The sequence below is a fragment of the Nannospalax galili genome, unplaced genomic scaffold (assembly GCF_000622305.1).
Source record: "Nannospalax galili isolate Female #2095 unplaced genomic scaffold, S.galili_v1.0 scaffold1154, whole genome shotgun sequence".
NCBI classification, from domain to species: domain Eukaryota; kingdom Metazoa; phylum Chordata; class Mammalia; order Rodentia; family Spalacidae; genus Nannospalax; species Nannospalax galili.
In genome coordinates, this window is record NW_008335437.1 from 829,126 (window position 1) to 854,849 (window position 25,724).

The 25,724-nt window shown below is 47.1% G+C and overlaps 1 protein-coding gene across 1 annotated transcript in view; it reads right to left on the reverse strand.

The window, feature by feature from the left end:
• Slit3 (slit guidance ligand 3) overlaps nucleotides 1-25,724 on the reverse strand; it is a gene marked incomplete in the record, with an annotated part of 641,662 nt that overhangs the window by 29,240 nt on the left and 586,698 nt on the right. The window contains 6 exon segments of the mRNA XM_008830158.3: nucleotides 9,016-9,146; nucleotides 11,196-11,436; nucleotides 13,727-13,864; nucleotides 20,235-20,328; nucleotides 23,241-23,380; nucleotides 25,136-25,233. Coding sequence (XP_008828380.1) covers nucleotides 9,016-9,146; nucleotides 11,196-11,436; nucleotides 13,727-13,864; nucleotides 20,235-20,328; nucleotides 23,241-23,380; nucleotides 25,136-25,233 — 842 coding nt within the window.

A 25,724-nucleotide genomic window follows, 5' to 3' on the forward strand; every position in this document is an offset into this window, starting at 1 on the left:
TGTGTATATATATATATATATATAGTTAGTTAGTTAGTTAGTTAGTTAGTTAGTTAGTTCTTTGTATACTCTAGATATTAACCCTCTGTCAGAGGTGTAGCTTGTAAAGATTTTTTCCCCACTCTGTAGGTTGCCTTTTCACTCAGTTTCATGTGGTCCCATTTGTCAACTGTTGGAGTTAATGCTAGCAAAGTAAAAGCCCAATGCCAGGGATGGACTCCCACTTTTGAAGCTGTTGACCAGGGGTCCCATAGACCCACAAACAATACTGGCCATTGTCCCTGCTCTGGTTATCCACCAGAATTTGATAGTAAGACCCTATCACTGAAGTTACTACATACAGGAGCCATAGGGGGAAAAAAAACCCCAGAGAAATGAAGCTGGTACTGACTTTAAAACTTCATCTCTACTGGCTAGCTTTCATAATGCTGGAAGGTGCTGTGTATGCTACTGGAAGAAAAAAAAAATTAACCACTAACCTTGTCAGGCTGTGAATCCTGTGTGCTTCCACAGCTGATAGCCTGGCAAGATATGATCCCTGGTGCAATAGTGGCACAAATATTATGGGAGTAACCAATCACTTTGTAATTGGATTTAAAGCCTACTTTGTAAGAGAGAGCTCATACTTGACATTGATATCAGGCCTAGGAACATGTAGCTAGACAAGCTGTAGGCCATAGGGGTGCGCCTATTAATATTATTCTGCTAAAGAGATATAGTATTAAGTGACTCTTAATGATTTATTGTTATACCCATATATTAATGCATTTCAAAACTCTCACCAGAGAAGCTTCTCTATACAGTAGATGGTGATTAACACAGAAACCCACCACTGGTCAAAATGCAGAGAATAGGAGACTGCAGAGTGATTATCTCTGAATTGGACACATATATCAAACTTCTGTCTATAAAAGCTCAGGGTCATTGCTAAAGAGGGGGCAGAAAGACTGTAAGAGGGAGAGGTGGTGGATGAACACAAGGAAACAGATTTTCCAGACATCTGGTCAGTTACTTATAGGAACTCACAATATTGGTGAGAGCATGCAGTCCCACATAAGCTCGAGCCAGACCAAATCCCTAGACATGGGGAAGTGGGTAAGAAATCCCAAACCTACCTGTGGAACTATTCGTAACTGTTGGATCCCTGCGAGGGGGAGAGTCAGTCATGTGTAAGGTATGACTCTTGGTAGGTTAGCCAGGCTCCAGTGGATGGATCCACAACAGAAGGACATTTGGGGACTCAAATTTGACTCTATAATCCAATCTCTCTCACTCTCACTCTGGCTCTCACTCTCTCACTCTTTACATATTATATATTAGAGTACATTGAATTGAATTAAAAAGGGGGAAGGTATACAGAGGGCTGGGCATGGTGGCACACACCTTTAATCCCAGCACTTGGGAGGCAGACACAGACAGATCTTTGTGAGATCCATGTCAGCCTGGTCTAGTTGAATTCCAGACTAGCTGGGGCCACAGGGGTGGGGTTGGGGGAGAACCCTTTAAAAAAAAAACAGAAAAAAAGAAAAAGTATAGAGTGCCTGAGGAACCACACCTGAGGTTTTCCTCTGGTATACACATGCACGTGCACACATGTGCAAACTCAGACCATTAATAGCAAAACCCATCTTGGCCTGCACCTTAGTGATCCCTACTGTAGTGTTGATCCCTCGGAGAAAGTGATGGCTGAGGGGAACATTCAGGAGCATGTTCCTATTTTACAGTGGGTGATAAGAGGCAATGCACGATTCTTGCTACCTAGGAAGCACTCACTAAGAGATGGAAATGGTGACTGCCTTACCCTCAGACTGGGCTTGGAGGAGCAGTGTCATGAACTGGAGTCAGGAAGTGAGTAAGTAAACCCCAGCTGAGCTTGTCTATTGACTTCTTGGAGGTGTGAGTGAGTATGAAAGTCAGAGGACAATTTGTAGGAGTTGGTTCTGTGAGAATCCTAGGGATCGAACTTAGGATATCAGGCTTGGTAGTAAGCACCTTTACCTGCTGAGCCATATTGCCAGCCTTGGGGAGGCAGCTCTTGTGAGCACCACGTTACAGGCAAGGAAATGAAGAACCTGATCAATGCCACACTGCTTAGAAGTGGCGGGACTGAGGCTTACAGTCAGGACTGACTCCAAATCCATACCTCCCATATCCTCGTGCATGCTAGTAAAGGCTAAGGGTTAACGGGATGTCTTTTTCGGAAACATCTAGCCAAGGTGGTCCCAGAGACAACGCCTAGGGACAGTACTTCTCATACTGTGGGTCTTTGGATGTCTGGGGTGAGCTGTGCTAAGAGCACTCATTCTTTACCACTATCCCCTAATCGGGATGGGTCCTTTCTACCTGCCTCCTTCTTTTGTGTGTGTGTTGTGTGTGTGTGTGTGTGCGTGCACATGTGCATGCAGAAGGTGCCTGCAGAGGCCAGAAGCCCCTGAAGCTGGAGTTACAAGCAGTTGTGAGCTGCCTGACACGAGTTTTGGAAACCAAACTCTCTTCCTCTGGAAGAGTAGCAAGTACTCTAAACCACTGAACCATCTTTCCAGGCCCCCTACCTGCCTTTTAAAAAAGTTGTAGGGGTTGGAGAGATGGCTCAGTGAATAAAGAGCTTGCTGTGTGACAGTGAAGACCTGAGTTTGGATCATAGAACCCATGTACAGTTGGACGCAGTAGTGTGCGTCTGTAAGCCCAGTGCTCCTTCAGGGAGATGGGAGGCAGGAACAGAAGTGGCCCCAGAGGTTCATGGGTCAGCAGTGAGTGAGGCTTTGTCTCAAACAAGATGGAAGGTGAAGACTGACATGTGAGGTTGTCCTCTGACTTCCACATTCACGTCATCACATGCATGTGCCCGTACTCAAAAACATGCGCACACGTAGAAGAATACACACAAAGATTTTAAAAAAATTGTAAATGTTGGCCTTTGAAGCAAAATATCAGTGGGAAGAACTGCTATACTGCAACAAAAAAAAAAAGAAGGAAAAAGTTGAAACAGAACAAAACCCTTCTGTTTGCTCTAAAAGAAATGGCCATAGTGTGCTGCCAAGCTCCAGTAATTAGTCTCCTCGAGAGGTCTTTAGGGGTTCCAGGGGAGACCAGGGGCCTTAGAGACTTCCTTATTTCCCCCTGGGGTCAGACGGACCAGCATCAAGTGGCAGGGTACACTGGAGTTGCTGGAGACAGGCTGGATGGCTCCTGCCTTGGGTTGCCATGGTCATATGCATTGCCGGAGGGACCTACGGAGTTCTCTCCATTTTTAGTATCGAAAGTTAGTGGGTCATCTGGGGAAGGAGATGAAAAACTCATTTAACAAGCCCTAGGCAGGAGGCATGGCTTTCCCATGTGCACAGAGTCTCATGTGGAAATGGCGAGGGCAAGACTTAAGTCCACGTCTCCCAGCTAGGGGACTCTAGGCCACTGTATGAGAAAGTCAGTATGTATGACCAATAGGTGGCGACAGAGCCCTGCAGGAACAAAGAGTTCCTTGGGTTTCCTTAGGCAGCAGCTGGGCCCGCCTGAGCTACAACTGGGAGTGTAAACTTTGTGGATACCTGATCTGTGTCTAAGCCCCAGCTCCACCCATCCTGGGCTTTGATTAGACTTCTCATTTCTCAAATAGAAGTGATGATGCTTACCTTGGTCTTGTGCTAAAGATCAAAGGCTTTGGAAGTAAATGGGATGGTGATAATCATGACTGCAAGGGTACTCCTTGTGCCAGAGAAAGCTCCCTTGTGCATGGTGTTTCAAATGGCAAACATTAAGAAACCAAGATATGGTACATAGAAACCTCACATTTCTAGTTTCTTTTGATAATCTCTACCCACCAGCACCCACCCCTCCACAGCAGCACCTGCTGGAGGTGAGGTCAGCTGTTCCTTCACACTGCCCTTCACACCGCCTGCCCCTCCAGGCTACAGCTCTCTAGTGATCCAGCATCCCTTTCCCTTGTCTGAACCTCCTTAGCTCCCGTAGGGCAAGTCTCCATATTGAAGATTAGAGAAGACTGGTCCATTCTGGGGCAGGGAGAGGCCTAGCTGGGTTTGCTGTGTGTCTGTCTTGGGGCCTGTGGGAAAATCCTGACCTGCTTTCCCACTTCCTGCGACCACAGCTGGAAACCTGAAGAGAATCGGGGATGAGCAGGAGGGAGAGGTCCTGGAGTCCAAGGGTGGTGAACCGTGCAGGGGCCCTGGCAGTTCACCCTTTCTCTGGAGCTGGTTCATGGCACAAATCTGTAGGCTGCCAACTCCACTGATAGGTCAGCTTTGGTTTGGCTTGCTGGCTCTCAAGGTTGATGGAGCCTTTCCAGATGGCAAGTTATTACTGCAGTGACTCAGGATTGGCCTCCTGACCCCTCAGATGCTGTCAGCAGGGACAGTACCATTTGTTAGTTCCAACATGGCTTCCATGGAGGATATCTCCCATCCATGGTCTGTGAACATACTCCTTAGTATAAGTTAGGCCTCCGACTCCAGGCAGCCCTTGCTTGTCCTCCAAGAAAAAATATTTGCTCCTTCTTTGGAAGTGTCCCTATGATATGCCGGGGAGTCTCCAGGGAGGCCTGTTAGATTCTGCCGTGTAACCACTTTCTGTCTCTGTGGTGCCTTCTTCCCTGACTGGGGTATGTTTAATCTTATGTCCCCTACATGTGGTCCAGACCTGGACCAAGTAAGGTATCTGATAGGTGTTTACCAAATCAGTAAGCAAAAAGAAGCCACTACCAAGGTTGAGAATCTTTGCATCTGAAAATCAAAATGCAAATACTCCAAAATCCAAAACATTTTGAGCATTAACATGTGTCATGAGTTAAAAATTCCACACCTGACCTCACATTGATGGGTCACACTCAACACATGCAAAGTTATTAAAAATATTGTATATCTAGGGGCTGGAGAGATGGCTCAGTGTTAAGAACACTGACTGCTCTTGCAGAGGACCCAGGTTTGAGTCCCAGCACCCAAATGGCAGAAAACAACCGTCTGAAAACAAATCTGAAATTCTAAGTATTTCTGGTTCCAAGCATTCTGAGTAAGGGATATTTAGCTTGCCCTGGGGCAAAACCAGGGCTGCTTCAGAGAAAGCTTTTGCTAACAAAACCACTTAAGAAAATATATGGCTTTTTTTTTTTTTTGAGACAGGGTCTTCCTATAGCCAGCTGGCCTGGAACTCACTATGTAGATAAGGCTGGCCTTGAACTCAGAGATCTGTCTGCTTCTGCCTCCCGAGTGTTAGATTAAAGGCATGTGTCACCATACTCCCCCCACCACGCATTTTAAAAGGTTTATTGATCTCTGTGTGTGTGTGTGTCTGTCTGTCTGTCTGTGTGTCTCTATGTATGTGCCATGATGTACAGGTGATTGTAGTGACCAGAAGAGGGTATTTGACCCCCTGGAGCTGGAGTATCAGATAGCCATGAGCTGCCTGTCTTGGGTACTGGGAGCCAAACTTGAGTCCTGTGGAAGAGCATCAAGTGTTCCTAACTATTGAGCCATTTCTCCATCCCTACAAAATAATTTTTAATAGGGGATTTCTGGAGGCTGGGGCCTCTTAGAATTATGAGCTTAAGGGCAGTAAAGATCTGTCACTGGGCTTGGCACAAGAATCCCACCCATCTGCCTGGATACTTGTCATTTGGTTTTTTTCTGTGATGAAGTCAAGGGCCTGGTTTCTCCATACTGGACTTGCTGAACTCATCTGACTCCCTGGTGGCAGCAACAGGTGGCAACAATGTTCTAATATCTCAGTCCCTGACTCAGCAGTGTTTTTGTATTCCTAGGGTCAACAGCCCTCCTGTCCAAACTCCTACCCAATAGTCCATCTCAGAGTAGAGGAGGCTGAGGAAGGCTCTACTCTGCACAGAGCCCACCTGAGTCTGCACCCCACACCCCTATAGTCCATTCAGGGCTCGTTTCCCAAGCACTGTCTTACCCTCACCAGCACTCTCGAGAAGATCCATCAGGGCCCACAGCATGCTGGGAGGAGGCTGGGCAAGAGGTATATCACTGCTTTAACCCTCTGTCTGGATACCAAGTGCTTCTCTCAGACATATGGCTTGTCAGGTTATCTCTAGCCCTGTCTCCCTGTTCTGCCCTTCCCACGTGGTCCAGAGCCACTAGTTCTAGAATCACAGATGTTAGGAGGTCCAGTGTCCAGGAAGCATGGGGGACACTGGGTGGACTCTTTCTGTGTCTGTGTGCCCTGCTATTCTGAGGCCAGTCTTGTCTCTCCCTACCCTCCATCATGAGCCTTCTGCTCTGCTGGATGCCCTTGTCACAGTCCCTTGTTTTTGCTGCTGTCCCAACATGGCTTGACTACTTGTTCTCTGTACACATGCACGTTCCTTCCTTTCTTCAAGGTTCAGCTAAGTGATTTCCTCTCCTAACCCCCCCCCCAGCTTCACAGTCGGTACTTCCGGGGTAGGGTCTGAGGATGTGTATTCTTCCATGTTGCAGGGTGCTGCCAGGGCTGCTGCCTCAGGAACGACACTGTGAGAGTCACTGTTCCTTTCTTTCCTTCCACAACCCACAACCCCATCCCAGACAGGGTTTCACTATGTAGACCAGGCTGGCCTTGAACTCACGGAGATCTGCTGGCCTCTGCCTCCTGAGTGCTGGGATAAAAGGCGTGTGCCACCATGCTGGGCTCAACCCACTGGCTTAAACCAATGGTTTTCCAAGCTGGGTTTGTTAGAGGAGAACCAGGGGCTTGGTTCCTCCAACCCTGAAGGGAAGTTCTGCCTCTATGTAGTTAATATTCTTGAATTCAGTATGAGGTTTCAACTGGAGAAAAGATTTAAAGTAAAAGGGAAGGAAAAAAAAAAAACCCAACAAAGATTGCTGTTCTTTACCAGACCCAATGAAATGAGCTCTTGCTTTCCCAGGGGGAGGGTGGGCTTTTTCTATGTGCTGAATCTCTCTGAGTTTGCTCTCCTTCTACTTTTGATTTTGTGCAATTTATGGGTAACATAGAACAGAATTAAAAGTTCTAGTGGTTATTTAAAAAATATTATAGAATATAACTAATTTTTATTTTAATAGTTGAGCGCCCCTTAGCTGAAATGCTCCGGACCAGAAGTCTTTTTTTTCCTTCAGATTTTGGTTGATTTGCATAGACTTTACTGGTTGACTACCGCAAATCCAAAATACACTGAAAACTTTTGAGTGTCATGTTGGTGCTCAGGAAGTTTCAGATTTTGGAACATTATTTCAGATTTTCAGATTAGGGCTGCTCTCTCTGTTTATCCGGCAGAAGGTGTTTAGTGGGAATGAGCACAGCTGTGAGTTCTCATGTGAGTGAGATTCAATTGAGTGAGAGGCTGAGCCCTGCTGCAAGACAGCGCCTGGAGGAACCATTCAGGTGACATACCAGTCCTGTAAAACTCAGATGCTGAGGTTTGAATTTCGGGTGTTCTTCAAACATCCTTGTGTTGAAGGCTTGGTCCCGAGCCTGGGGTGCCACTGGGAGGTGGTGGGCCTCAGCAAGATAGCCTTAATAGTGCTTTTATTCTGAGGGTAACCCACACCTCCTGTCTAATTGGACTTAAGACCAACTCAGTGGGAGGGAATTCATGCCTCGTACTGAAAATGTAGCCAAACACCCATGGCTGGAGAGGTCATAGACCCCAGAGGAGAACCTACTACTGCCATTCCCCTAAATCAATATAATTTCTAACTGTATTCTAAGTACTTATCCTTAAACCCACAGATAAGTGTAGCTGTCACCTCTCATCAAAGAAGCTTCTTTTGCAGCAGATGGAGACAATTACAGAGAACTACAACTGGACCAAATGCAGAGAATAAGTGGCCATGGGTTGGTTGCTCAGGCCCAATAGATATTTGAAAAGAAGCTGCAACCAGGAAATCTCAACAATAGGGTTGCCTAAACAAGACCTGCAGAATGACAACACCAGTTGACATGCCAATGTGAATGGGGGAAATCTCACAAGGTCCCACCTCTAGATGAAGAGCTATAGGAAACTAATGGCTGCTGGGAGAGAATCAGTTTTCTCCAGGAATGATTTCCCTGATAGATTATCCAATCTCAGATAGGTTACCCAATCTGAAGTGGTCAGCCACAAACACATGTACATACTAACAACACTAACTGGACACAGTGGATTGTTTATACACACACACCTAACAATAATAATTATCTCAGGATATTGAAAGGGAGGAGTTGGAGGAGGGGGTGGAAATGATGTCATACATGACGATCGCAAAAAATAAGCAAAATTTTAAAGTATAGAAAAAAATGGTGGGGCATAGTGGGATGCCTTCTGGCCACTGAGGGGCAAGACCTCAAGGGGATATTGGGACTCTGGTCCCTTCCTCTTCCTCCTTCTTTGCTCTTCAGGCACTATGAGGTGGGCATTTTGCTCTACTACATGCTTCCTCCATGATATGGTGCTTTGGCACATACTCAAAGAGATGAAGCCAAACACCCATAGTCTGAAACCTCTAAAACTATGAGCCAAGAGAAATCTTTCATCTTTGAAAGGTGATTGTCTCAGGTATTTTGTTAAGTTATAGTAAGTTATCTGATCCACAGGATGACTATTGAAAAGTCTACAACTATTGTCCTTCAGAACAGTTTGAAAGTCACTTAAGCAGAGTCCTATTAGTTGAGTACTCTTGAATTTCCTCCCCTTGAGCTGCATGTTGATTGCCCCAGCTTTCTTTCTTAAACTAATAAAAGATTAGGATGACATTTTGAAAAGGGCATCTCATTAAGCAGCCTCATCTCCATTGGAGCACCTGGCTCCGTGCACAGTAGCCAGCTGGCCATTTATCTTATGGTAATGAAGCGTCATCTCCCCACTTGGGCCTGCCTTCCTTTCTTGTTTCTGCCTCCAACAAAAGCTTTCTCCCTCCCACCTGCCATTCTGTGGGGAGAAGAGTGTGTGTGTGTGTGTGTGTGTGTGTGTGTGTGTGTGTGTGTGTGTGTGTGTTAGGGACAGGAGGCCTCAGAGTCACTGGCATCCTCTCTGCAGAGCCTCACACTGTGGCTGGGAGGAGAGGCCCTTACCTGTACACGGTGGTTGGAGGGGAGCTGAGGCTGTCATACACCAGCCTCACGTGGCCCTGGTACAGTTCCAGTGCCAGGGGGTCATTGTCTCCCTTGTAGAGAAGGATGCCATTGTCCTTGTCAGTGGCCACCTGGGGCAGAAGCCGAAGAGTGTGGGTTAGAGCTTACTCAAGGTCCGCCCTCTCCTTACCCACTCCCAGCACCCTCTTCAGGTGACTGCCTCAGAGGTTAGCCCAGATCAGAGTTGAAATCTATCTCTTCCTCTATCTAGTCTGTATTCCCAGAAGGCAAGAGCTAAATTTACACTTCGACAAACGCTAACTGAGCAAATTGCTTCATCAGCGCTTGTGACCCCACAAGGACACTCAAATCTGCGGACATCTAAATCCCTTATGTAAAAATGGTATTTGCATATAATCCCCACAATCCTTCCATGTGCTTTTCATCATCTTTAGATGACTGACAATACCTAATACAAGCTAAATACTGTAAAAATAGCTGTAATGCAAGTGTACTGTTGCCAGTGAGTATAACCTTTTGAGACAGAAACACACAGTCATCTGTAAATTCATGCTGGAGAACAGCATAATCAAGTTATAAAAACAAAATTAAAAAAGCCCTCATGTTTTAAGTAAGTTTCCAGTTTTGTGTTAGATAATAAACATTCTTATGTGTCCATACATGTACAGTAGAGTGGCAATTTTTTTTCAAATGTTTTTGATCTCCTGAATCCGTACATGTGGAACCTGAGGATACAGAGGTCTGTCTGTACCTGTGTATGTCAAGAGGCCCCAGCTCTAATCTGCCTCTCTCACAGGTACACAGCCTGATCCAATGAAGCACTTGCCTCTTTTACGGCCTCACTGTCTCTGCATGAAGCATACATGAACAGTTGTAAACAAAGGCTAATGACTACCATTTAACTCAGTGTACACTGTGAAGCAAGCTCTGTGCTCAAAGACTTCTGAGGAGGTTTCAACAATACCATTGTCTAGGTTTCATCCGAGAGCCTGTCTGCATAAGTCTCTGCAGGTGGGACCCTGGCAGATACCTTCAAAAGCTCTGCAGAGGCTTTTAAGGTGCTGCTAAAACTGAGCGCCACCGCTCAGAAACTGCTCCCCTACTGGTCATTTGGCTGCTGGGTGAGTCTCTACAGAACTGGATGTGCAGCAGGTAAGTTTGATAGCACATATGGGTACTGGGAGCTGCTGGGGGCTGCTCTGGCTTGTTGGGACCCAATAGTCAGGTGGGGAAGGGGGAAGGAAGGTGTGAGCGGTGAGAACAAATTAGAGCTTCCAGTTTGTGCTAGCCCCCACTGCAGGGTCCTGTCCTCTGGCCATGCTCTGCAGGGTGAAGCAATCTGACCTTTTTGTACATTCTTCAGCCCCAGAGTCTGGAACAGAGCTTGCTGTCCATAGGTGCTCAATAGAGCTTCACTGAATGACTATTTCACCCAGAAGTTTCAGATCAAACCTTGGCTAATGTGACAGAGCTTCAGTGAATTCTCAGTTGTACCCTGCCCTAAGTGGCAGGGCTAATTGGCCTGTGCTGTCCAGTTGCATCCCTGGGGCTAAACCATTGAGAAAGTAACTTGGTTCGTATTAAATGGTTTTCCATTCCCTGAGTAAGTCCTGCTTGCCTGTGCCTCTGTGTGTTTGCATGTGTGAATCTTTTAGCTAAATCCTCCCCAGCCTCTATCACCTCGGTCCCATACCCTTCTCCTCTGTATCAGGCAGACTCCTCAGGATTCAGACCCCCACTTAGTTCTCTCTGTCTCTGGGAACCTTCTCTGATTCTTCCCTATAGGACAGGAATGTGTCTTCCTACATGCTCCCTCAGCACCCGGCACTTCCAGTGTCCCTTTCCTTGTCATCCTGGGTGGACGGGTGCTTTGTCTTACATCTGTTGCATCCCTATGCCCAACATAAGATAGTCAAAGGAGAGTTTTTTAAAGGAATGAATGAATGATATAACAATGAGCTGCTGTTTAGAGTGGGGTTTCTTATAGATGCCTCTGGACTGAGCTCGTCCAGCTGATGCAAAGCTGAGAGCTGGCCTTGGTGCTTTGGGAGAAGGGGCAGGATTGCTAATGATCTAGAGCACCTCAGCCATACTCTGAACAGTTATGGGAGAATACTGGGGTCCTTCCAAAGATGTTAGGAGGGAGAGGAAGAACATACCTGCAGGGAGATGTTGGCCTGGGGTCGGACCTTGGCCGAGGCCAGTTCCACATAGGAGTCCTTGCCCACGAAGTTGACAGTGATGAGCTTCTCACATCTGGGCCCAGCGAAGCCTGGGGGACAGCGGCAGGTAGGCTCCTGCTGCACCACGATGCACTGTGCCCCATTCTGGCACTCATACTGGTCACAAGGGCTTGTCTGCAGCAGAACCATGGGTGGGGGGTGCTCACAGAGGAGCCCACTAGGAGGAGGAAGTGGGAGCAAGGGGGAGAGAGAAGAGGAGGTAGAGCGGGGAGAGAAGACAATGACAGTTATTTATAAAGAATCTGTAGCAGAGAGGAGGGTTGCAATGGCAATTCCCAGCCTTATTTCTAACTGGGGCGAGTCTTTTCCTTTAAGTCCCAGTCTCTTCATTAAAACAAAACAACACCCCCAAGAACAAAAAACCAAAAACTAAACCAAATAATCAACAAACAACCCTCCCACCCCCCAAAACCCCCAAACTGAGTCAGGACTGGCAAGATGGCTCAGAGGGTAAAGGTGCCTGCCACCAAACCTGATGACCCAAGTTTAATTCCTGGGACCCACAGTAGAAGAACACTGATTCCTGCAAGTTTTCTTCTGACCTCCATATATGTGCCATGGCATGTACATGTGCAAACATACAGTAAGTACATAAATGTAAAAAAAACCATAACTGAGTCAGATTAGAATGCAGGTCCCCAAATTTCAGTATTATCAGAACTGATTGAGGTGAGTTTGTGGAGAGCACAGACTGGATGAATAAATGGCGCATGGCATAGCCAGCCAGTGGAAAACTATTGTGCGTTACAGAGGAGGGAAGTTCTGATAGCTGCAACAACATGGCTGGACCCCTGAGAACACTGTGCTAAGTGAAACGAGCCATCCAGAAAGGCCAGTACTGATTCCATTCAAATGAGGTACCTGGAGTGGTCAGATTCTTAGAGTCAGAAAAAGGTTACCAGGACTACAAGGAAGTAACACAGAATTGTTTAAAGCTATTGGAGTTTTAGTTTTACACAGTATGAACTCTGGAGATGGTACAACGTGGATATCCTTTGAAAGTACTTTTTAAAAAAAAATTGTGTATGCGTGTGTGTGTGTGTGTGTGTGTGTATGTGTGTGTGTGTGTGTGTGCGCGCGCGCATGCGCATGTGAATGCCTGCATCCATGGATGCTAGAGGTATTAGGGCCCCTGGAACTGTAGTTCTAGGTTGTTGTGAGCTACCTGATATGGGCATTGGGAATAGAACTCTGAAGGAGTAGCAAGCACTCTTAACCACTCAGCCAATATGGATAGTCTTCCCCCCCCCCTTTTTTTTTTGTCTTTTTGAGACAGGGTCTCCCTGTAGCCCCAGTTGACCTGGAACTTGCTATGTAGACCAGGCTGGCCTTGATCTCATAGAGATCCACCTGCCTCTGCCTCCAGAGTGCTGGGATTAAAGGCATGCACCACCACGCCTGGCTTCTTTTAAAATTTTTTTCTGATTTATTTTTATTTTATGTGTGTGTTTTGCCTGCATGTATGTTAGGTGTAGCTGGAGGGCATCAGATCCCCTGGAACTGGGGTTACAGACAGTTGTTAGCTACCATGTGAATGCTGGGAACTGAACCCAGGTCTTCTGCAAGAGCAGCTAGTGCTCTTAACCACTGAGCCATTTTTCCAGGCCCAAGAAACATTTTGTTTTGTTTTGTTTTTTGAGACAGGATCTTCCTATAGCCCCAGCTGGCCTGGAAGACCAGGCTAACCTCTGTCTCACAGAGATTTTCTTGTCTTTGACTCCCGAGAGCTGGGATTAAAGGCATGTGCTGCTACACATGTGCCTGGGGAGACTCACAGCTCCTTCCTGGACTACCATCTTGGGGTCTATGTCAAAGCTTATCTGCATATCTTGCATTTATACCATCTAGTGAGTGCTGATTACATAAAGCTACCCCCAGTCTGAACCCCTTTTAACTATGGTCCCAGCTTCCCCCAGCATCCCATCCCTTGCTTAACCCTTCCAGTCAAGGTAGAGCTAGACTTGGAGCCCAGGCTTCTCCTTCTCCTTCTCCTTCCCACACAGACCCCTGACCACCTGGCCAGTGCCTCTCCTCTGACCTTTCTTCTACTTTCATCAATTCAAGAGACTGACCCAAATCCTCTCATTGAGTCACCACCAGTTTTGTTTTTCCTTTAGTATTTTGTTTTAGGGATTGAACCCCGGGTCAAGCGCATACTAAGCACCCACTCTACCACTGAGCTACGCCCTCAGCTATCATCTCTTTTTCAGCCATTAGGATACCATCATGCATGGCAATTTTGCTTTCCAGCCTACATGGCCACACAGCTACTCTACCCACAAGCTGGGATCCAAGATGGTGGCATCTTCCATTAGGTGTAATCATGAGAGCTGGGACTCAAGCCCGGCTTCTACATGGAGTTGCCTGGGTGGCTGGAGGGAGGTCTAGATCCCTACCTCTTGCTATCTATTCCAGACTACCTCCCTCTTGAGTGCTTCTTGCCATACCTGAAGCCCTGGGGGCAGATGCACGTGTAGCCATTGACCGCATCCACACACTGCGCTCCGTGGCGGCACTTGTGAGCCACACAGTCGTCACTGTCTGTCTCGCAGAGCTTTCCACTATAGCCAGGGACACATTCACACCTGGAACACAGACAGGGTGAAGCTTGCTTGGGGCCTGCCAGGTTCCTGGCATTTGCCATCAGGCGTCCCTTTGCCAAATGACCTCTTTCTTCCTCTATCTACTTCAGTTCCTTAAGGGTCCCTTAGGCCTGCCTCCATTAGTGGTCCATAGGCTTTGCTCCAAGAATCAAGGTCTGTCTGCTGCATACAGGGGATGAGTTTTGTTTTCAGGAATCAGGCTGTGGAGCACAGGGTGAATCACACAGCTTTTGACTCAGATCTGCCACCTTCTACTTCGAGTTGACATTCAAGCATGCCCTTTATGGCAGACAGCTGGCTGAGCACTTTCATGGAGCATCTCATTAGAGCTTCCAGGCCCTGCATGGGAGGACCTATCAGAAGCAGCAGTCAGAGGACAATGAAGTCACTTCCCCAGACTCCCCATCTCCCCATCAAGTGGCAGTTATACTGACTATGCATCAGATTCTGTTCTAATTGTCCCAGGCACTCATGACCTCTCTGGATTTCAGTTTCTTTCAAAGCACCTAGCCATCAATAAACCCTGCCTCTCATGCTTGCTTTTAAAATTAAATGATATTCTCTGGAGTCTAAACATTGTATAAAGCCAGTCAATACGATATATAGATGGCGACACTGATGATGTTCACACAGCCCTTGACTTTGTTTTATTGTTTGTGTATGTTTTTCCTCAGAGTTTCAAACGAAGTTAAAGAAGATAAAATCTTTTATGTCTCAGAGGATAGGATGGGAGCAGTTGCTCCTATCCAGACCCCAGTCTAGCTGATCCAGCCCTTCCCTAGAGAGCAATGGATCCATAGCTCTACCACTTTCTGCTAGCACCAAAACTGAGCCTCCCGTGCATAGCCAGAAACATGTGTCCATGGCCCCTCTGTCTGAGGTTAACACAAAACTGAAATCCCAGGATAGAAACAGCCCTGAGGGCACAGGGGGCTGGGTCACAGGGGCTGAGGCACCCATATACACACATGTCAGCACAGTGTTCACTGTTGTCTCCCTCCTACAAAGCCCATGAGCTTCTCTGGTCCCAGAACAATTCATAATGATACCTATCCTGCAATGGTCAGGGTGGGTAAGAGCTCTGAATTCTTAGCCTGCATCCTAAGGAGTCTGACTGGGAAAGAACCAAGGTGAAGAGGTAGTCCTCCTTCCTCCCTCACCTCACTCCTTCCCCTTAGGACAGAATGGGGTGGAATCCTGGCATTGCACCAGAGCTAGATGAGCAGAGGGCTAGGTCAGACAGTGAAGGGGCATGGTAGAAACAGGGTCCAGAATCTGAAGACTGACTGGGCCTGTGTGTATTCAAACATGGTAATCTCTACTAGCATCTGACCAATCTACCTATATGTACTTGGCTGGAAAATCTGAACCATATAACCTATTGCTTCACTGGAAGTTGCAAAGTTACACATTAACATATTATATAGATCATGTTCAGCCAAAGTGTTTTTGGTTTTCGTTTTGTTTGGTTTGGCTTTGAGAGAGGGCCTTACTATGAAACCAGGCTAGCCTCAAATGTGTTACACAGTCTAGGCTGGCCTCAGATTCTTGATTCTTCTGCCTGGGCCTCTGAGTCTTGGGGTTAAAGGTGCCTTCCATGGGGGCTGCAGCGATGGCACAGAAGTTAAGAGCACTTGCTGCTCTTGCAGAGGACCCAAGTTCAGTCCCCAGCACCCATAGCAGGTAGCTCCTGCTCCAGGGAGATCTGACACCTTCTTTTGGCCTCTGTGGGCCCCGGCACATGTATGCAGATACACACAAACACATACATACACATAAAAAAAATAAAAATCTTGGGCTGGAGAGATGGTCAGCAGTTAAGAGCACTGGCTGCTCTTGCAGAGGACCTGAGTTCCATTCCCAGCACCCACATGACAGCTAACAACTGTCTCTAACTCCAGTTCCAGGGGATTCAATGCCCTCTTCTGACCTCTGGAGGCATTGTATGACATGGGTGCATTTACTTACTTACAGGTGATACACTCATATGCATAAAATAAAAATAGCTAAATATTAAAAAATAAAAATCTTTAGGGCTAGAGAGATTAGTAACAGTATAAGAGCAGTAAAGAGCACCTTACTGCTCTTGAAGAAGATCCAGGTTCAGTTCCCAGCTCCCACATTGAGGCTCACAATCATCTATAACTTTAGTTCCAGGGGCACTCAATGCCCTCTTCTGGTCTCCACAGGTATCAGGTGCACATGAATACATGCAGGCAAATAAACTATATACATATATAGTGTCTGCAACTACACCCCATTAGGCCAGAGTCTTTTAAAGAAACTAATGCCTTTGAGGCATGGAATATGCTCAATATACTGGCAGTCCACACCTCTGCCACTGGTGAAACCAGCCACGGAGGAGGGGTGAAGTGGGTGGGAAGGCCAGTATGAGCAAGATGCAGTGATGTATATCCATGAAAGTGTTGAAATGAAGCCCATTACTTTTTTATACTAACTTAAAAAAAAATCAAACACTGGCTTTGGTAGGCTTTTGAGTTTGTGTCTCCTGAATCCAAGAGAGTCCTAGAGAGTAGCTGGAGCTCACTGACCTTCTCCAAGGTTAAAAGAGCTGCCCACCATTGAAGAGGATAAAAATCAACATTTTAAAGGATGGAGTTCAAGGCTACAGATGAACAGGGAAGCTAGTCTCACTTCCAAACAAAACAGTGGTGACCTGGAGGGAAAAGTATCTGCGGCCTTCTTTTATGGGTCAACACCCAGGGATCTTACTGCTAAAATGCAGCTTCTGACTCTGGGAGTCTGGGCCTGACTCCCAACAAGCTGTCATGAGATGCTGGTTTGAGGATATCCCTTTCTTCTTAGATGACAGAGCAGCTGGAATTCCTTCTGTTTTCCAATGGTTTGCTTTATCTTTTTCATAGTTCAAGTGTAAAGTTTGTGTTGGACCTACTGACTGCGGGCCAAGGATATCTGGAGAATCTGGATTCAGGTGAGAAACCATCCAGGCCTGGACTTGCCATCCCTCCCTCTTGCTGAGCACCCAGGCGGCTGACCCCACCTCACTGGGCTGTATATAGTGTGGGCAACCGTTTCTACATCAGAAGGTTGAGTGTTCATGGGATCAGATACTGTGTGGATTTCTCAGTGTACATAAGTCAGTGTGATCTTTGTTATTGTTTTCAGTGTTTCTGGGCTGATAGGCCTGTCATTGAGATCTTAGAGGGTCTCCAAGGATAAGCATCTTCACATTTAGACAAAGGTCATCCTGATGGCATCACCCTCTCTCATCAATGTCCTTAAAGGCTGCTGTGGATTATCAGGTGTTTAATGATGGTAGGGGAGGGGGGGGCACAATGATAAAATGTTTCATTGGGAGAACAGGTTATTGGTTTAAACGCATCTGAATAAAAAACTACCGTTATCGACTTACTGACTTTCTTGAGCTAATACCTCCCAGGAGACTTGATAGTACATATAAATAAAATGAACTCAAGGAAAGCTTGATCGTTAACTTTCTTACATTGTCCTAGCCTCAAGGGCTCTTGGTTACAGTAAAGGGTAAAGTTTTCAGGAATAAACATCAGAGGGTCATGGAAATCTGGTAACGCTACCTCCCTGTGTACACACTCACCCACCTCTGACCAGTCTCCATGGCTTGCTGCATTCTTTCAAGCCAGTGTTCGCTGAGCTTGCTGCCTGTCCACTTGACCTTGAATACTATTTATCTCCTCATTCTGAGGCCTAGTCACACCCATCATTCCTTTTTCACACACCCAAAACCCTTTGCCTGCCAATCTGGTCTTCTCTGCTTTAAGTCAAAGGCAGCATTTTAAATCTATCTTCTCTCCCCTTTGCGTTTCTGGTGGCTTTCTTACCTTGCAGTGAATAACCTACTACTCAACTGATGTTGAATCCTGGGGTGGTGGGTGAGAGTTTGGAAGGTGCCCCTTACCCTCAGGTGGTTTCACCTCCTAAAAGTCCTTCCTGGTATGTCTCAGAGGGGCCTGGGCAGACAGGTAGAACTGAACACAGGAGGACAGAGAGGAGATGGCACTTCCTTTGATCTTGGCAAAGCCAAAGGCCTCCTTACACCTCTTTTAGTTTCCCTGGAAATGAGTAATAGGCTTAGGATGTCACAACAGAAAAGGACAACACAGGGCTGGGGAGACATCTCAGTGGGTAAAGTGCTGTTGTTCAAACATGAGGACGTGAATTTGGATCCCCAGAATCCACATAAAAGTGAGCCATGAGATTGTGAGCTTTGGGTTCAGTAAGAGAGCCTGTCTCAAGAAGGAAGGTAAAGAGGTGACGGAAAAAATATTCAACATTGACCTGAGGCCTCCATATACGCCCGTGGTGAGCATACCCTGCACCTCATACACATCCTTCACGCCAAAGAAAACAAAGAAAATGGGACACACTGACAGGCAAGCTCATGGCCCCTCACACTTCCTCACTACCTGGGTTCTTTTCCCTTTTTGTTCTCAGTCCATCCAGACCACACCAGTCCTCTGAGGCTCACTTCACGTGCCATCTCTGAAGAGGTGTGTGTGTGTGTGTGTGTGTGTGTGTGTGTGTGCATGCGTATGACACTCAGAGCTGGAACCATGGGCAGAAATTACTTCTTTTCTAAGTGCTTGCTGTGGGTCACAATTTCCTCCTTTAGGTACACAGTGAAGGCCTTGAGAGGAATCATAAACACGTCATAGTGCCCACTGTAGACCACACAGTGAAGACTGAGGGACTGATGGGTGGGCTTGGCTGGCAACAACTAGAACCCGTGATTTTTATTTATTTAAAATATTTTATTATTTTATGTGTATGAGTGTATTGCTTGTATGTATGTGAGTGCACCGTGTTGTGCAGTGCTGTGGAGGTCAGAAGAGGGCTTCGGATTCTATTGGAACTGGAGTTAAAGACAGTTTGTAGCCACCATGTGGGTCCTGGGAATTGAACCCAGGTCTTCTGCAAGAGCAGTCAGTGCTCTTAACTGCTGAACTATCTCTCCAGCCCGATTTTTATACACTAGGAGTTTTCAAGTAAAAGGTATAGACATTCTACCACAGTTCTGAATCCATAAGATTCCATTCTATGGTGTCATCAGCCTTGGGCTTTCTGAGGCCTTTAGTCTCTGTGAAGTCCTGAGCTTTGCAGTATAGGACCACAGTCTCAAATACCTGGGTTCTGAGAACTCACTGCCATAGGACTGAGAACTGGACAGCATGAACTTTTGTCCCCAGAGGCTGAGTTGTCACTGGACAAAAGGTTGGTCATCTCCAGTCTCAGAGCACTCATCCCTAGGCAAGGTTTGGTTGGGGACCTTCCAGTGTCTGCTATGGGCCCATCCTGGGACTTGAGATGTTCTGGTCTCTTCCTGTTCCTCTACATCTTGACTCCTTGACTCTAAAGGCTTCCCTCTGGTGTTGGACAGAGCTGTCTGGGGCGGAAAGTGAGCAGCTGCAGATGGAAGGTGGCTTTGGGACAGGAAGAGCTTTTCTATCCATGTCAGGAAATCCCAGGTCCTGAGGGATAGAGTGTGGAAGGAAAAGTGAAGAGTTCAGGAAGGTTTCTTTGGGTGCATTGGTTCTCAGGCTGAAGAACTGGTTAGGGGCTGGAGAGAGGGCTCAGTGGTTAAGAGTATTTGCTGCTTTTCCAGAGGACCTGAGTTCAGTTCCCAGCACCCATGTTGGGCAGCTCACAATCGCCTGTAACTCCAGCTCATAGCCTCTTCTGGCCTCCATGGGTGCCCATAAACATGTGGAGCATACACACACACAGACATTTGAATAAATAAATAAAAATCCAAAGAACAACTGTGTGGTCCTCTCCTAAGGCTGCCTTTCCCTCTCTCAAAATTGCTCATGTAGTTTCCTAGTATTGACTGACTCTACTGCTGGAGATGAAAACAGTTCCATCAAGGTCTGTGGTGCAGAACCCAGTCAGAGCTCCTGGCCCCACCTCTCTCCCACAGGTTCACAATCCAGCAAACTTGCTGTGGTCACAGAAAAGCAGGGCACTGTGAAGGTGGAACACCAGGAAGATGACCAGATGGTTTCTTCTGTGGATGGCCTTACTTTTTTAGCTCTAGAAAGGAGAGCAATACTAAGAAAGAGGATATGAGGGAAGAGAGGGAGGGGGAAAGGGAGGGGAAGAGATGGAATATATCCATCTCTTTATTTTTTATCTTTCTATCAGCAAAAACAGGGAAAGAAAGAAACCATAAGAGAGGCAGACTGTGAAAAATCTGACCAGGCCTGAGTCAGAGAGAAAGAAGCCCATGGTATCAGGAGAGAGGGAGAAAGACACTACCCAACTCATAGCCTCAAACTCAGGCTGCTGGAGGCAGAGTCCTCAGGGCACCTCATTAGAACATGAGGCCAGGCCTTACCTGAATCCTTTGTCTAGGGAGATGCACTTGGCCTCATGCTGACAAAGATTCATCTCCGGCACACAGTGGTCAATCACCTCTTCACATAGCTCCCCTAAAGGACACGGGGGAGAGAACTCAGGCATCAGAGCTGGCTATTGGGGGATACCTAGGCTACAAGGTCAGATTTATCCCACCATAGGTCACACAGGTCATGGACACTGGGAGCCCTGCGTTCTTCTCTTGGTGTATCCTTTCTTTCGTACCCATCTCCGTTTCCCTAGAGTGACAGTGTGAAGGTCCTAAGGTCTCTTTTGGATGGTCAACGCCACCATTTGGCTGTTTTTCTTGACCTTTCTGGGGCTGTTGCTACTGAAACGACAGGCTAGACCTTGATCTTGGGCTAGGCTTACTCATATGTTTTTGCTTTTTTTCCTACATCTCCTACGTAGGAAGCACTGTGCCAGGTACTGGTGACAAAACAGTGACCCAGTCTTGACTTTTCCCTTCTTAGTGAAAGTAACCTGCAAGTAGGCAGGTAATTCCTGGAAGAACAGACCAGGCATGGTGTACCTGCTACAGATAAGAACCTCCTTGGATGTTCTGGGAAAGGAAATACGAAGGGAATCTGCAGTTCTGGTGTCTGGATATGCTGCCTTTGAAGTTCACAGCACTGCAAAATGCCCAATGGGTCATAAATAGCCAGGGATGGTCCTTGTGGATAAGCCCAATAAGCTTGCACTACCTGAAAATGTGTTTAGGGATATAGAGGGAGGGTGGGGAGGGAGGATGGCATCCCTGAGCAATGAGGGAGTTTAAAGCTTGAATTTTATTTTAAAAACTAGGTTGAGGGTGATCTAAGAGAAGAAAACTTCCAACCATGGACAGTCTCCGGAGGGTTGGGGGCTTGGGGTGAGGGCTAAACAGGAGAATAAGGGGTTCAGGATGGAAGGAGATAGCTGGTCAGTGACTGCCTCAGAGTTTAATCTCTGCTGTGGTGAGGACAGGCTAACCCCCTCTTCATCCTATTATGAACCTGAATCATGCCACTCCACATTTGCCTTCAGCCTCAAGATCACAGAGGCTACTGTGCTCCTGAGATGTTTCTGCCTCTTCCTCATCCCCTGCAGAGACTCAGAGGAGCAGACAAGTATCTGTCTAGGACTTGAATGTTCACTGAGGCAGAGACTTCATATAGCGCCCCTCTCAGGGGCAAACTGCAACACATTTGCAAGTCATCTGCAAGTGCCAGGAAGAGTTCCACGGGGCCAGAGGACATGTTTCTCAACTCCCTGCTTCCATGCCTATCTGCTAGGAATTCACTTCAAATCCTCCTCTGCCACAGAGCCCATTTTGAACCTCTTTTCCTTCTTAGCTGCTGGGATTGTGATGCTTCTGGCACTGAAAAGATTCTTTTGGTGCAAAGATTTTGAATGCTGCAGGGTGTTTCTGCTTATCTTAAGTATCCAGAAGCCCTGAGGGCACACCATCGACTGGATGTCTAAGTCCATCTAGTACTGGATGTCTAAGTCCATCTAGTACTCTGCATACAGTAGATGCCCAATAACTGTTGCCTGTTCTCAGTGCAATCCTTAGTTACATACCTACTCTGGGAAGATGGGGAGGCAGGCCACAAAAAAGTTTCCCTGCATATCCTCCTGGCATGAGGGCTTGTCTGGATCCAGGAAGTCCAGGACAAATAGAGTAGACGGTGCTCCTCACTGGCTTTAGCACATTCTAGAAGTCCCAAAGGTGTTCTTAGACTCCCTGGCTTTTGAGCTAGGGGCTTGATAGCAAAGGATCTGAGGGGCAAAAGAGCTACCCCACTTCCTCCTCAGCAGGCCTGAGGGCTGCTTCTCGTCACCACCTGTACTGCCCACCTCCCGCTCCATTCTTCACATAAAAGCTGGTCTCCAGCAGGCTAGGGTGTGGGAACCCCTGAGGAGCGCCATCCCCATTTTCTTCTTGTCTTAGGCTTGGATTTCTAAAATATGCTGTATCTCCAAGTCTGTGATGGTGTTCGAGGGTGGGATAAGGAGGAGGCTCCGAGGTTACATGAGTTTGGGAACTACTGGGTTAAACAAACTCAAACATCTTTCTTTAAAGCAGGAATTTTCATAACCTCTAATAAATTCATTTGAATCACAGCTCTAAGAAGACAGCTATTATTACACACAGTGCTTCCCAAGCTTTTATGATTTGCTTTTTAAAAAAACGATGGAGTTAAATTCTTTGGACTCTTTCTTCAAAGAATTCATGGACATATAGTCTGGGATATGCCACTTTAGGCTGAGTTCATAATAAAGCAGGCTGCTTGTATCAATTGGCGGTATTTTGTTTCACAGGCTAATGATACATTTAAATATCCTCATGCGGGGATGTGGGTGTAGGAAATGAAGATGTTGAGCTTTGGCCATAGGTCAGTAGGAAGATATTCCTGAGGAATCCCTATCATGGAGCCTTCTGTATCTCCAGCTGGGATAATTTCTCTTCTGTGGCCCCATAAACCCCTGGACTTCTCATCCTACTGAACCATGTGTTTCCCTGCTTGGCCTTGAGCTTCTTATGAGAGGAAACTGTGTCTTGCTCAGTTTTGCATTCCCAGCTCCCATAAGAGTGTATGGAAGACAGGTTTCCAGAGGCGGTTGACTAGACATGAACAAAGCACAAATAACCCAAGTACTTCTCTGCCAACCTCAAACATACTGGGTTCCTAAAAGAAGGGGTGGTCACCAGTGGTGCACAGTCAGATGGAAGAGCCTTGTGAGCATGTTTCAAAGTGAGGAGGAACCAGGGATTTCTGGGGTTGGGGGTGGGGGCAGATGCAGGAGAGGGATAAGACAACAGAGAGGGTATTGGGGAAGCCCCTCATAGAATCTCATGGTCTTGGGATCTCAGCCTCTCACCACAGAAAGAAAGGAGGTGGGGAACCTTCCTTCTTCAAGGATACAACAAACAGCATTCTCCTAGTGACACCCCCCCATCCCACAAACACAAGGGCGTGACCATACCTCTCCAGACCCTTACCTGCGTAGTTAGGTGGACACACACACGCGTAGTTGTTAACCCCGTCCACACAGGTGGCATTGTTTTCACAGTCATTGTCTTCGCAATCATCTGGGTTGATCTCACACCGCTGTCCTTCAAAGCCCAGGGGGCAGGAGCAGCTTTGGGATGTATGTGCATGTATGGAGAGGATGGGAGTCAGGAGGCAGGGCAGGTTGTAGAGGTAGATAGGAAGGTAGGGGGTAGAAAACGCAATTCGTAAGATCTTTCCTGTGGCTGGAGGTACACAGGGATGCACTGTGTACATCGAGGCCTTGGGGGCCTGTGCAGGAAGACTCTTAGGAACCCCCAAGATCATTTTGTGTAATCACTTGTTTCCAGGCAATGCTCTGGCTCCCTTACTCTGGCTGCTGCCTTATCCCTGGAGGAAATTCCCACCAGCAAGGCCTCTTTACCTCTTCCCAGCTGGAAGTGTTTCCTAGAAACTGTTTACATCCCTGAAGCTGTATTAACAGAATCCCCCGTCCTTTGGCTCCTCTGTAGAGTAGACAAAGAGGAGCAGTAAAGTAGCCCCCCAACCCATGATGTTTCCTTCTAAGGCAGACCTTCTATGTTGAGGGGTGAACAAGGCATCAGGTCACAGATCTACAGCCTGGCATACTGGGAATAAATTCTGGTTTGTCACTTCCCAAATGTCTGACCTTGGGCACTTCCACCTCATTTCCTTAGTCCTGGAGATCTGGGCACTTTGCCTTTCATACTAAGTTTCCAGTTCACATGAAAAGACTGAGGTGGGAATGGGACCCTGGGAAATACACAGTCACTCTCAGGGAAGCTCTGGCCCGTCCTGGTCTGAGTGAGGCAGAGCCCACTTTCAGCCCTGGAGGGGGCCACCATTGCCACCTCTTAAGATTCTCCCGGGTTTCTCTCACTCCTGTTCTCAGTGCGCAGGGAAGTAAGTGGTTTGGCTGACTCTAGGCAGGAACAGGCACAGCACACTTGAGTTTCACTTTTCAGGATTGGATCAGGCTGACTTGGCAGGAGGATGTGTGGGCCAGCTAAGTTCTCAGGAGATCTCATCTCTAGACCACACAGCAGCCTCTGGTTGGAAGGTTTTTTATAATTAATTGTGCGCAACCTGAGCTCTGACATCTCCCAGAGGGCACCAGGATCTTGTCTTTATTGTGAAGGGGCTGCTGCCCAACCCACCATGCTGTGGGAGCCCCTTTTCAGTGGTCTGATTCTGCTAGGGCCACAGTGGGGGAATTGCTCATCTGAAAGCTGGTTGGAGGCAGATGGGGCAGGGAGCTAACCCTACTCCTGGGAGTAGGCTGGGAAGAACTGAAATGGCTTCTATCACTTTGCCTGCTGGTGACCTTGATGCTAGGGAGAAAGAACTAGAGGCATGATTAGAAGATCCATAAACGAGAGCCAGGATGTGTGACCTGGCCAAATCAATTGTTGCCTCAGTTTTCTCATCTGTTCAGTGGGGGACAAAACCTGCATCCTCTGTAGGATTATGAGAAGATTTAAGTGAGTATATGTTGTACTAGCTCCCACCTGGCACCAAGAACATATCACCAATATCACCTGTTATTTGTGACACAGAAAGGAAAGGTTGGATCAACAGGACCATGGATTTCTTAGTCAGCATCCCATTCTTTTCTGACTTTAGCCAGCATCTGCAGCCTCCCTCTGAGACCTCGTAGCTCAGAGAATGAAGGCTGGCACCTGGATTCAAATCCCTGTACCAACTTATTCACTCTGTTACTCTGGGGGGAAGGGTTTAAGCTTTGAGGCCTGTTTCCTCATCTGTATGGTAGGGATAATAGTACTTCCTCACTGACATCATTCCCATACAGGAGCCTGTCTAGGAAGCTCTCTGAGGAGAGGGAAGGTGAGGGCTCTGCTGTTACCTGAACCCATCTTTGTGGCTCTCGCTCAGATGGCAGGTACCTCCGTGCTGACAGGGGTTCTGGATGCAGGTGTTGATGGGCACAGTGCAGTCCTTTCCCTGTAGAACAGGTGAGGGAGAAGCGCCTAGTGAGGGGGGCCTTTGATGACTTCCATGACCCCAGGGAGTTCCCAGAATCCTCTGGGATGAAGCTGAGATGGAAGTGAGGAGGCCCAGGACAAAGGGAGTCATTGCCTGTGGTCACTCCATATGAAAAAAGGAAGACTGTTTAGAGGGCAGAGTTCAGGCTCTAGCATCATCACTTTCCAGAGTTCACAGGCTTTTCTGTCCTAAACTGCAGGGCACAAGTGTTGGCTGGAGACCCAGGTGAGTCTGTTTTCATATTCCAGCTCCACCTCTACCTGGCTGGTGGCTGGTTCACAAGCCTCTCACCCTCTGACAGCATTGCTATGAGGATCATACAAGAGTTTTCACAGAAGGAAGCAGTGTATATTATATAACATACTTGCTACACGGTAGGCATCCTGGAAAAGCTATTAGATGGTATTGCTATTCATTTTGCTGAGGTCTAAATACAGGGACTAAGGTTG